Source organism: Vitis riparia, chromosome 2 (assembly GCF_004353265.1).
Source record: "Vitis riparia cultivar Riparia Gloire de Montpellier isolate 1030 chromosome 2, EGFV_Vit.rip_1.0, whole genome shotgun sequence".
Classification (NCBI taxonomy): domain Eukaryota; kingdom Viridiplantae; phylum Streptophyta; class Magnoliopsida; order Vitales; family Vitaceae; genus Vitis; species Vitis riparia.
The window spans coordinates 1,875,056-1,888,468 of NC_048432.1; the positions used below are offsets into that span (position 1 = coordinate 1,875,056).

General features: G+C 33.4%; 1 protein-coding gene across 1 annotated transcript; it reads right to left on the minus strand.

The window, feature by feature from the left end:
- LOC117928362 (acyl-CoA-binding protein) lies at nt 1-3,689 on the minus strand. The gene is made up of 4 exons (XM_034848259.1): nt 3,584-3,689; nt 865-982; nt 686-748; nt 1-283 (listed from the first exon to the last, which is right to left on the minus strand). Exons 1-4 carry the CDS (start codon nt 3,593-3,595, stop codon nt 201-203), a joined length of 276 nt encoding a protein of 91 aa, XP_034704150.1. The 5' UTR covers nt 3,596-3,689; the 3' UTR covers nt 1-200.
- Nucleotides 3,690-13,413: the final 9,724 nt, after the last annotated feature.

The following is a 13,413-nucleotide window of genomic DNA, read 5'->3' on the forward strand; positions in this document are numbered from 1 at the left end:
TAACATAAAAAGATAGACTAGTGATAATTTCAAATTAAGATGGATTTCAGCGATTCAGAAGCATAGAGGTCTGAAAAGAGAGACTAACAGTACCGAAGGAGAGAGAGAGAGATTATTAATTTATGATCGCTACTACATGGTTTTTTCCCACAAACCAAACAAGCACAAGGGAACCAGGAAAAACCAGGCGTTTGAAGGCCTCAAGCAGCAGCAGCAGCAGCTTCCTCCAGCAACTGTTTTACCTTGGTGATGTAGTCGTTCATGGCTTCCTCTGTGGATTTTCCTGCCAAAACGTGTTGGAAATTTTCTTTATTTAGTCCAACTGTACCCAAGAATTCGTGGGAAAGACTTCGTCTTCAAAGTGTTATAAAGTTCAAATGACTGGGTACCGTTTCCAAAATGTTGAAAACAGAAAAAAGGCTTTCTAACTTCAAAACAAATACACGTTTGATGACAGTTTCTGAGAATTTGTTTTGAAAATGGATCATTTTAAGAAAGATGTCCTCCCATATTTTTTTCAAAGTGTTCCAAGTAACAACTGAAAATACGAAGAATACTTTGAGAACTTTTACATAGCATACAAGAGGACAGTACTTTCACGGAGAATAATTTGAAAAAACCATTTTTCATATTTGGGTTGCCCAAATTTTAGGGGATATCACAGGAGAAAATAGGTAAATGTTACCTTCAACAGCCTTCCAGGCATCCCACTTTGCTCGCTCCCTCAGGTTGAATATCCCCGGACGGCCTATGAATCAGACCAAAAAACCGAGAAACATGAAGAAGTGAATCCAGCAGGAGGATAACACAATTTACAAACAAATGAGGAACTCTAGGTAAAGGAATAGTTATTAAAGTACTGACTGGTGTTCACGTTCCCAACAGTGGCTTGTTTGTAGAGCCCATAGAGAATGAGTTTGTTTTCGTTTGTTGTATTCTCAGGGAGGGTCTTAGCTTTCTCAGCATACTCCTCAAACTCCTCCTACACAAAACCACAATACAGTATAAGTTGTGATATCAATATATTAGCTGGATGTGATGTCCAAAACCAGAGAAGCTAAAATAAGTATCATGCTTAAACATGGAGGTTCTGAGCCACAAATGGATTAGCAACTGAACTTTACACTATAATTGTTTCAGGGATGAGTATGGACTAAACAAACAATGTCTTCAGAACAGGTCAAAATATCCATAATCTAAAAGGAAAAACAAAGACCGACGGCTTGGTCCTATTAGCATGGATGAAAAATCTAAATCATAGCACAGTAGCAGGGAAGATGATATCACTGGAGTTTTTAAACATTGAGTCCATCAGAGAACATGATATCATTTAACTCATACCATATCGAGATATCATCTGTCTACGCTTCATATGATTCAACATTGTTTACTTATGCCACATTTAAACAATGTGGTAGACCCGGGTTAGGTATAGAAGGCCATGGCTGTAATTTTCAGAATGAGATATAACTACAGGCACGAGTAGAATCACTTCAAACCTGATTGCTCAGAGAAGATACCAAGTTCAAACCTTTGGCTCCAGATCAATATACTACAAAGTCCATAAAAATTTCACATTGATTTCCCAACAGAGTGATGGGTTATTAGATTTCAGGATTGTAGTTTTCTTGGTTCTTAATGTTTTATCCCCAAGGTCAACAATGATTAAAGCAGTAACTACACGAACTTTCAGAACCTTTTTTTCCCTTGTATAATCTGATTTTCACTTCTAGCATAAATTCAAAAAGGTAACCCCCCTAGAGAATTCGATGTATGCATATGGTAGTACAGTATTACATGTACAAGTACATACATGAAAAACCTAAATCTTAATCAAATCGTTACCAATCATTGTATACTCTCCCTGAATCTTAATCAAATCGTTACCAATCATTGTATACTCTCCCCCAATAAATCAGGATCAGATGATTGTGGACATTCGATTGCACCATATTGCCTTTAAACTCTTAAATTCTCACAACAACTTTCTAATTGTATTCAGATTTATGAACTCGGAAAAACCAAATTCATTCCCATGGACCTAGAAATCTCAAATGTCTCTCAAAATCATACACAGAAGTTCTGATTCATCATCATATAGCCTTGGATAGTCTATTCGAAGAGTATGATTGTATTCAAAATTAACATTACAAGAATTCAAAAGTACCATTTCTAGAAGTGGATAAATGATAGACCAGATCTGCAAGTGAGGCAAGGAAGACAAACCAAGGGTGTTGCTCCTGAGAAGGTATACCGATCCAAAATCAGGAGATACCATAAACACATGCATTTGAACCTACAAATCCCACAACCAAAAAGAACTATCCTTGTGGCCTATAATGGGGCATCTTCCAGTATCATGAAGATATGGCCCAAAAGGTGCCGAAAGAAGGTCTCTTTCACCTTTACCACAATTTGCCTTCTAATCATGTAATACAGTTGAGAATGCCAAAGTCGAATAATGAAGAGGGCCCTAAAAGAAACAAAAAATCCCCTATTTTGAGATCCAATTGGGGTGGGTAACCTTCTCTATAACATTTACTTTTTTCCTTATCAGATCTAAAAAAACTACTCCTGCTCAAATACAAAACCATCTTTTACCAAGTGCGTATTATTCTTTGGGGTTACTATGGTATTAAAGCTTCATTTCTATCCAGAAAAGTAATAGGACAAGGAGGAAAGAAAAAAATATGGAACGATCAAATCTGAAGGAAACTCAAGTACAATAATGATTTGAGAAGAAACACTATTTCAAACCCATCCTTCTTTATTGAAAAAGAGAATAAAGTAGGAAAGATCACAGAAAAGAAAACAATTCTATTTCCATATTTTTCCTTCTTTGATCCTTTCTATTGCATTTTCCCAAGATCCAAACAGAGCCTAAGCTGGGCAAAATCTGCAGATAAAGCAGGAACCATAAAAAATTCAAAATTTTAATGCTTTTCAATTGAGCTAGCTTGATTTCATTTTGGCTCACTCTGATCCCAGCAGTTCAGTGGTTTACAATATTATCCATAATTTCTGGTCTTAATCTAGAATTAGGGTCTTCTTTGTTAATTGAAAAATAAAAATAAAAATAAACAAAGGAAAATGCTGGAAAATACTCTAAAAAAATTGAAAATTCAAGCATTTTCCTGTCCTTTCCCTCTCTCTTTCCCGCAATCCAAATAGACCCCTCAGCGACCATATAAAAAAAAAAAATTAAAAAAAACCCAAAAATCAAGCAAGTTAATGACAACGACTTCCAAAACGATCTACAAAAGAAAGAAATCAAAACTTTCTACTAGCACACACAATAATATACAATCAGATGCATTCCAGCGCTCAACAAATGATAAAAAATATATATATATATATTAGGAAAAAAAAGACTGAAAATTGAAAATTTTGAGTTTGCAATTGAAAATAGAAAAAAAATTTCCTTTGTGTTTTTAGAAACTGAAACAATGATTCAACGATGAAATGCGACCGGATCCATGTGCTTTCAGATTTTTTTTTGGGGTGGGTTTGCATCCAAACTGAGAGAAGCATGGAAGATCTGAAAATAGAAGAACGGGAAATGGGAATTGAATTGGATTCAAACCTTCAAGCCCATTTCGATAGAGTAGCGGTGATTGAGGATAGCGATTCCGATCTGTTTCAACCCCAGAGCAAGTCAGAAAGTTTGCTTGTCTCATTATTATATAGTCTCACGCAAAGCAGAGACGTAGGCTTGTTTGGAAATTGCTTCCAAAAAACAGTTTCCACTCCATTTTGAAAATAATTTATTTTCTAAAACAGATTTAAAGTGTTTCTAGATTAAAAAAAATATATTTTACAAACATTAAAAAATATGGAAAATATTTTAATTAATTTTCATTTAAAAAGATTTAAGGTCAATATTTAGAATTAGAGTGGGAAAATACCAAAAAAAAAAAAATATTTTTTATAAGTTTATAAACAATATTTTATTTTTTAAATAATTAAAAACACTTTTTAAAAACTGATTTTAAAAAATAATTTGGAAAAAAAATCAACCAATGCTTGAAAAAATGGTTTTTTTTTTTTAATTATTATTATTTTTAAAATTTTTGGGTGGATTTTCAAGGCAGATGTTGGTTACCAAAGCCGTTGCGTGGGGCATATCACGTGATCTTCCTTTGAAAGATGATCCTCTCACCATCTTTATCTGTTGGCGGTGGGACAAGGCCACATGCATCAAGCTTTTAAATATCAAAATAAATAAATAATACGTCACCCCCACCTCCCACACAAAAAATAAAAATTAAATCATAAACGTTTTTAGGAAAGAAAAAAAATAATGAATAGGAAAAAAATAAAAAAATAAAAAAAGATTTAAAATTAGTAAATTATTTTAATATGTTATTTCAAATAAATTTTTCTTAGGGTTTATTACACTTTACCCCTCTTACCTATAACGTGTTTTGTATATTGCCCAATCGAGTTTAAAATCGAGTAATGTACCATCCATCCTTTATAATTGCATGCAATGTGTATTTTAGAATGACGATGTTACTTAATTAGACAGAAGGTGCGTGTGCTCTTCACGGGACCTATTTAAATGAGGGCAAAATGATTATTTCATTTAAAAAACCTCAAATCCCTAACCCACCCTGATTCTTCCTTCGTCCATTCCTACCCTTAGTCTTTGCAGTCTATCCTGCCTTTGTTAGGAATGGCAATGGGGCGGGTTCGGGACGGGTCACTCCCATCCCAACCCCGCCCCGTTTATTAAAAACAATTCTCATACGCGCCCTATCCCACCCTGTTTAGTTTTTTTTTTTTTTTTAATTACTTTTAAATTTTTAATTACATTAAAATAAATATATTTTATAAATAATAAAATTATTATATTTTTTATAACTTATTTTATTATTTAAAATAAAATTTAAAATTAAATTATTTTTCAAATTTAAATTAAATTAAATTTTAAAATTAATTTTATATGTAAACGGGACGGGACGGAGCGGGATGGGGCAATACCCGAACTCGCCCCGAGTTTAAAAAAAAAATTCATACTCGTCTCAAACCTGTTAATTAAATTTAAATTCCGTCCCATTAGGGGCGGGGCGAGGCAGGGTGGGTACCTGAAAAAACTCACCCCGTTGCCATCCCTAGCCTCCGTCGCTATTAATGTCGCCATGGATTCCTTCACTGACCACCCATCGCACCATCACCTTGCTGGTGTGACTCCACCTTCCTCAAATCCTACATTGTCACTCTCCCAAACAAACCCTAGCCCCAATGTCTCCCCCAATCGCATCATTTTGGTGATTAGTTGCCAGCAGAACCTCGACCTCGATCTCGATCTCGACCTCACCCTCCAAATATTCAACCATGCCGGCAAATTCCGCCCAAATTTTGCCCACACTTATGACACCTACTTTTTCACGATAAAACTACCAATTGCTTTAAACTCGTTAAATCCTACATTTTCCAGTTTCTTTAAATCCCAATTTTATTTTATTTTTTCATTGCAGAAATTTAAATGAGAGAAAGGATTAGAAATGCTTAAGTTTTCATTTTTGGATTTTTGTTTCTTAAACATTTTCATTGGATTTGGTACAACCGTAACTTGAATTTTGAATTGATTTTCCTTTTTGATTTTTATATTGTTTTTTAATCAATTATTTTTTTTGATAATTTGAATTTGGTTGTTTTGGATCGTGATAGTGTTTCGATTCGGCGCTTTAACTGCTAGGTAAAACAACTTGTTTGAAGGAAGGGAAAAGAAGGAGGGTTGTTAGTGTTTTAAGGTTTGAGGTAAAACAACTTGTTTGGTTTTAAGGTTTTAAGGTTTTAAGGGTTTTTTTGACATTTAATCCAGCCGATAAATATGTCCACCCCAATTCGGACTTGGTTTGGGGATTCCCAAAGTCATAAACTTATTACTATTTACTAATTTAATATAAGTAATAATTCTAAATTGAATTCCAATATTAAAAATAATTTAATAATTAAATTTTCTAAGTATAGTATAACTAAAAAAATCATAAAGGTTAGATTTCTTTCATTATCTTTTTATACTTTTCATATTTTAAATAAAATAATAGAGTTAAAAAAATAATAAATACATAATAATACGAAGATAGAGGTCTCTACGGGTTACTTCACATTTAATCCATGTCAAATCTAATATTTTTGGGTCGGTATTTTTCTAACCGGAACTCGACCCTACCCCTTATATATTTGGTCCATACCAATGTGAACTTCGGGTTAGACAACACGTTTTAGTACCTCAGTTTTTTTGTTTTTTATTTTTATTTTTTTTTATATATAAGTCTTATTTATGTTTTAAATTTATTTTAAATCTTTATTTATATTCCATTTAAATTTATAGGAATTTAATTTTCATTTGTGAGGCCCATTTGGCCTTCTTGTCACCTTCTTAAATTTGAGTTGGTGTGTGATGAATAAGATGGAGGGGAATAAGGGGGTTGGGTGTTGTTAGATGAAAAAACTTAATAGCTGAAAAGACCTCACAAACTAATGCCTCCAATTTTGATTGGATTCCAACCAACAATAAATGTTTGTGTACACTCAATCATCTACTAGGCCTTTTGGGTTTTGGGTGCTGATTTCTTCCAAGCACCTATTCAAAATGTCTTTCCTTTTTTTATAATGGAAACAAATATTATATATTTTGTTCTCCTTAAATAAAAATAAATGAAAATAAAAAAAAATTATTATAGCATGTTTAAAAATTTTAATAAACAAAAATTTGTATGATTTAAGGAAAAATATAAGCTGGTATTTGTTTTATAACTTAATGCCCAATACAATTTAATTTTAAATTTATTCATTTTTACTATTATTACTTATTTTTAATTTTTTAATTAAATAGAAAAAACTAAAATATTTGATTTTTTTTATTGTATATTAAAAATAAACAATTTTAATATGACTCTCACCATATCAATACTTAATGGAAATAAAATGATAAATTAAATTCTATTTAAATTTAAGTAAAAAGAGAAAAAAAAAAATCTTGTTTGACAACTATTTTCAATAATAGTTTTGTATTTTCCAAAACAAAAAACTGGAACCATGTTTGATAATAAAAAATTGTTTTTTAGAGAACATCTTTTAATTATTTTAAGTCGTTTTCATTTGTTTTTTGAGAGTTGTTTTAAAAAAAAAAATTATACAAATATATATAATGATTAAAAATAAAGTTGTAGATACAAAAATTATATTTAAAAATATTAAAAATAGGTTAAAAATATTTCAAGTTCATAAATAGATTTTGTTTTATAAAACATCAATAATAGTTTTCAAAAACGGAAAAACTATTTTTCAAAATTGTTTTAAAAAATAGTTACCAAATAGAGTCTTAAATATTGTGGAAGTTTTTTTTACTCATAACAAACTACTCTCACTCAAGATATAAGATGGTAAGTTAAGACTTTGTTATTTTATTATCTTAAAAAATAAAAACATATTTTGTTAAGGGGAGAAGAAAAAAAGGTTTTTTTTTTTTTGTTGGTTAATTATTTTTGGAAAGTTATAGGCTAATGAATCTAAATGGGTAGGGATTGGTACTAGGTGTGGTGGTTGAGTGGAATGGTGGGAAGATGGGAAAACTTGGGATACAATGTTGAAGTCTAGAAATAGAAAAAACAATGCTTGAGTTGGTTTTATTGGTATGATTGAAAAAATGTGGTATTTATATCTTTAACTTCTTATTTTTCACCTTGATTGCTTAGTATTAAATTACCAAAAGAAAATAGAGAAGTTATTACATACAATGTGAAATTATTTTAGAAAACCAACTAGGTGTTTGATAAATCAACATGATAACTTAAAAGGTCTTAATAACTTAATTTAAGTGATTAAATAAATTAAGTATGTTTGTGTGGACCTTGCATTTTGTCTTGATGCGTTCTTACTCGATGGCGAAACTCGTTTTTTTTTATTTATTTGGTGAAAATTTGATTTTTTTTTTTTTAGGAAAGACTTGGAGTCACCACTTATTTTTGTTTTATTTTTAAAGGGAAAACAAAATAAGAAAGAAAACCCTAAGTGTGACTCCTTATTTGGAAAAGATGGTCTGTGAAAAACCAAATATGGGCTCGGGAGTCAGGTTACTTATTGGAAAGGTACGATAAAGACTGTAACACCCCTCTAAGTCCCTAAAAACGGTTCTCTACTAATGAGATGAAGCAAACATGACAATTGGTAAGGAAATCAATGGATACCAAAATGAAATAATCAAATAATAAAATGAATCATGCATAAGAATAAGCAAAGTGAGAATGAGATCGTGCCTTAACAACAATTAATAGTGCGCTATCATGGAAACAGGATTAGCTCAAGTATAAAATCATCGCATGCATATCAAAGAGCAAGACAAAGATTAGACAATATTAATTAAGTATAACAATTGACAATCAGAAGAGAAAACTCATATGTGGAGCCCTCACCAAAGACCAATTTATCTTGCATGAATTAATCTCACAAATTCCATTATTTTGGAATTATGAAAAATTCATTCTTACTTATTTAAAATTAAAGAAACAGAAAAATTATTTTAAAATCAAAGAAAAATTTATGAAGGTGTTTGCCTGGAAAAAAAAAGGCAACAAGTTTATTTAAAAAAAAAAAGATTTTTAGTGATTTAAAACCCTAATGAATGATGAAAAGTGATAGAATTAAAATAATAATAATAATAATAATAATAATAATAAATAAAATTTGAAAACTGACCGAACTTCTCTATTGTACCAAAATACTTAGCCTTTTTACGTAACAACTCTGGTAAATAAAAACTAGAAAAAGAGTCACTACGACTTTTGTAGTATTTCAGGTATCGTCCTCAAGGATTGGCTTATGGAAATTGTCAATACTAGAATAAATGAATTGTTTTTGTTTAAATCCTAAAGTGAAAAACAATATGTGAATAATGTGAAACTAAGTAAAAGAAATTAAATTTATAAAAAAAATGAATATTAATTTTAAATTCAATTGATTCAAGGTTGGGGTTTTCCACAATCCAACCTAGGGTATAAAAATTAGAGAAAATAAGGGTCTTTTAAGTAATATGATCTTAGGGTTTTGGGATCCTTGGTCGTTCGCGATCAAGTTGAGTTCTATAACTCAAAATTGCATCTGAAACCTAATTTTCTCTTTTTAAAACAGATTCCTAAAACCATAAGATGGATGAGATTAATTACTAGTTTAAGATTTGCCTTTTTAACCATTCCTATCCTTATAGCTTTGTTTTGGGGCAAATAACGATAGGGAAGACGAGGATAACCAATGATCAAGAATTACCAAGAATCATTAGTATTATGTAATAACCTATCGTATCATTCCCTAAACTAACTCACAATTATAAAATAAAAAAATTGATAAATTGTTACCCAACCAATAATTAATCTCATTGTTATAATAATTTACCCATTGTCCCTATAGGTTTCCTAGCCCTTAGGTTTTCATGCTTCAAGCCCTAAGTTGGCTCTTAGCCTCTCATGGGGGTAATGTCACATTCACAATCCATAATAGGGTAAAAATCTATAATTTGAATCAAAAGAAACTAAAAACAATATATTTAATAAAGAAGAAAAAGAACACAAACCAAAGTTCTCGTCTTCTTCCACCGTCAATGTCAAACTCTCCGGAAAAAAAAATTCAAGATCCCTCAAACCTAGAATTGAGAGAGTTTTTATAATACCATCCATTACCTAACATGTGACACACTCTCATTGCCCACTTATTACAAAATAATTTCCTAAAAATGATTAAAAAATAACAAACTGGTGATTTCTAGTCGTGTGGGGTCCACTTAGGGCAGATGAAGTGCCCTAGATGCAATTCCCGAGGTAGAAGAGGCGAAACATCAAAGTGGCAATGGGTGAATTCGAAATTGGTGTCATTTCGAAGTGGATTTTGAATTCATAAGTTGAATTTCGAAATCATAAGTTGAATTTTGAAATCATTTCGAAATGACCTTCCAGCTTGGTGCAGTTGTTTTCAAATGGCCATAACTTCTTCATTTCAGCTCTGATTTGCACACCTTTAAAGCGTTGGACTCCTGACTTCCCGAGCTTCGAAACAATATATAGTATGTATACAATGGACTCCAGGAAGTGCTCAAAATCAGAGTATATAATGCAATAAGATTTTTGAGTTCTAAATTTCCATGCAGCTGAATCTTGCTTCATGCCTCATTTCCCATATTTTCTTGCCTTTTTTCTTACTCTATAATGGTTATTTCTCATCTTAAAAACTCATGATATCCTCATCTTGCCTTTCCTTATGGTCCATGAGTCTTGACTCACTTATTTCCTCATTTAGCCATTTTTTGATCTTTCAAAATCTAAAGTGATTCAACTTGCATCATTTTCTTCCCTTGAACCTGAGATAAATCTCCAAAGTACAAATTAAACTCATGGCTAGGGCCTTAGCATTGATTTAGGTCAAGTTGGGTGATTGAATGTCCATTGGTGCACAAATCATATGGAATATGTGCCATTAGAGCACATATTTTGGCTCCAATAAAAAACTTGAGTGGAATTAAAACTATTTGAAAGAGAACTAGAGTTTTGAAATTTATTTAAAAAATTGAAGTCTCTAAAATTATTTGAAGATCGGAGTTTTGAAAATTAATTGAAAATTAGAGTTTTAAAAGTTAAATTTAATATGACATTTGATCCAAATGACTTCTCCAACACAACTCATCCAAGGAGGACTTGCATTGCCAATGCCAATGGGGCAACTTACCCAATCACAAGGGCTAGAACCGTGCCCTTGTCTCCCTCTCTCTCTTTAGCTCACACACTTCTTGTTCCATCTCTTTCCAACAAGTTGATGTCTGTGAGTCAAATTACTAAAGAGCTTAATTGTGTTGTACTAATATACTCTACGTTTTGTCTTCTTCAGGATGTTCTCAGCAAGGAGATTATTGGGCATGGTACTAAGAGGGAGGGACTGTACTACTTGGATGACTTCAACCCAGACAAAGCAAATCACACGCACCATCAAACTAGTAGCCACAAACGACAAATTTGGTTATGGCATAGGCACTTGGGGCACCCATCATTTGGCTATCTCCGGCATCTACTCCCATATTTATTTTCTCGTTTGCAGAATGTGGACTTTAAATGTGTTACATGTCTTAAGGCTAAAAGCCAACGAGTTTCTTATCTAGATAGTTTGAATAAAACTAATACTCCATTTGCATTGATACACTCCGATGTGTGGGGATCATCCCCGATAACTACTTCCTTTAGTCACCGTTGGTTTGTTATTTTTGTCGACGATTGTATGCGAATGACATGGCTCTATCAACTAAAAACCAAAGACGAAGTTTTCACCATTTTTCAAGCATTTCATGCCATGGTTCAAACTCAATTCTCTTCCAAGATAAAAATTATTCATTCCGATAATGGTGGCAAATTCATCAACCAAAGATTTCAGGCCTATTTCCAACAACATGGCCTCCTCCATAAGACCTCATGCTCTCAAACACCACAACAAAATGGTGTCGTCGATAGAAAAAATCGGCATATTCTGGAAACATCTCGTGCCCTACTCCTTGGAGCAATGGTGCTGAGTTGCCATTAAGGGGATGCCGTGGCTACTGCCGTGTACTTAATCAACCATTTGCCATAGAAGATTTTACACTTTAAAACCCCCTTGCAAATCCTCTCTACTCACATACCCTTTAATATTGATGTTTCCTCCTAGAATTTTCGGGTGTGTTGCTTTTGTCCACCTCTACAAGAATCAACGTACCAAATTGGACCCATGTGTCGTTCGGTGCTTATTTTTAGGATATGGTTTACATAAAAAAGGCTTCCGATGCTATGACCCCACTACCAACCGAACCTATATTACCATGGATGTTACATTTCTTGAGTTCGAGAATTTTTATCCTTCACCGGTACCCAATTCTTCCCTATAGGGGGAGACTCAAGTAGAAAAGTCGAATTGGTTGATGGCCCCAGTGGGTGAGCATGGAACTGGAGATAGAGAAGTTGAATCGCATGAGGTACCACTAGAGATTGAACGTGTCGAATTGCGAAATGAAGAACCTAGAGATGAAGAACCAGAAAATATAGAGTACTCTCAATCCCCTCACTCCTCAGTACCCGAAGACCCTCATCCTCTTGAGAATGTCCCTGAGGTAAGCACTCCTACTGCACCTTTACATGCTAATATATTGGATTCTTCTACTGGTTATGTGTTGCCTTTTAGACACAGTCGTGGAAAACCACCAAACATATACAACCCAGATGAAGAAGAAAGAAAGTCCAAGTACCCAATTACAAATTATGTATCTACTCAAGGTCTGTCTAAGTAGCTCAAGACTTTCACTCAAACACTATCCTCCTGCCATATTCCCAGTTGTGTTGAGGAGGCGTTATCTGATCCAGAGTGGGCGCAAGCGATGCAAGAAGAACTAGAAGCCTTAAAGAAAAATAATACCTGGAAGTTGGTCCCATTACCGGAAAGAAAAAAATTAGTGGGGTGCAAATGGGTGTTCTCTATAAAATACAAGGCTGATGGATCAATTGACCGATATAAGGTGAGACTTATGGCAAAGGATTTTACCCAAACACATAGCATAAACTACTCAGAAACCTTCTCACCAGTAGCTAAACTGAATACCGTTAGAGTCTTACTATCTCTTGCAGCAAATCTGGATTGGCCACTACATCAACTCGACGTGAAGAATTCTTTCCTTCACGACAACCTTGATGAGGAGGTATACATGAATATTTCACTAAGATATACAGGATCGGCTAAGACCAAAATTGTTTGTAAATTGGAGAGGGCATTGTATGGGCTAAAACAGTCACCGCGAGCATGGTTTGGTCGATTTAGTTCAGCTATGAGGAAGTATGGCTATCGCCAAAGTAACTCTGACCATAATCTCTTCTTGAAACACCGACAAAGCAAGGTGACAACATTAATAGTCTATGTGGATGATATGATAATTACGGGGGATGACGCCGAGGACATCTCGAGGCTACAAGAACAATTGTCTATTGAATTTGAAATGAAGAACTTGGGAGAGCTTAAGTATTTTCTAGGAATAGAGGTGGCGAGGTCAAAAAAGGGCATATTCATATCTCAATGGAAATATGTACTAGACTTATTGACGGACGTGGGATTACTAGAGTGTAAACCTATAGATACACCGATTGTGCAAAACCATAGGCTTGGAGAATATTCAGACCAGGTGCCAGCCGATAAGGTGAGGTATCAAAGACTAGTGGGGAAGCTCATTTACTTATCTCACACTCGTCCAAACTTTGCTTACGTCGTAAGTGTGGTAAGCCAATTTATGCATAATTCGAGTGAAGACCATATGCCGTAATTCAAATTCTCCGATATCTAAAGTCATCACCAGGAAAAGGATTAATGTTTTCCAAGAACGCCCATATGAATATTGAAGGGTACACGGAT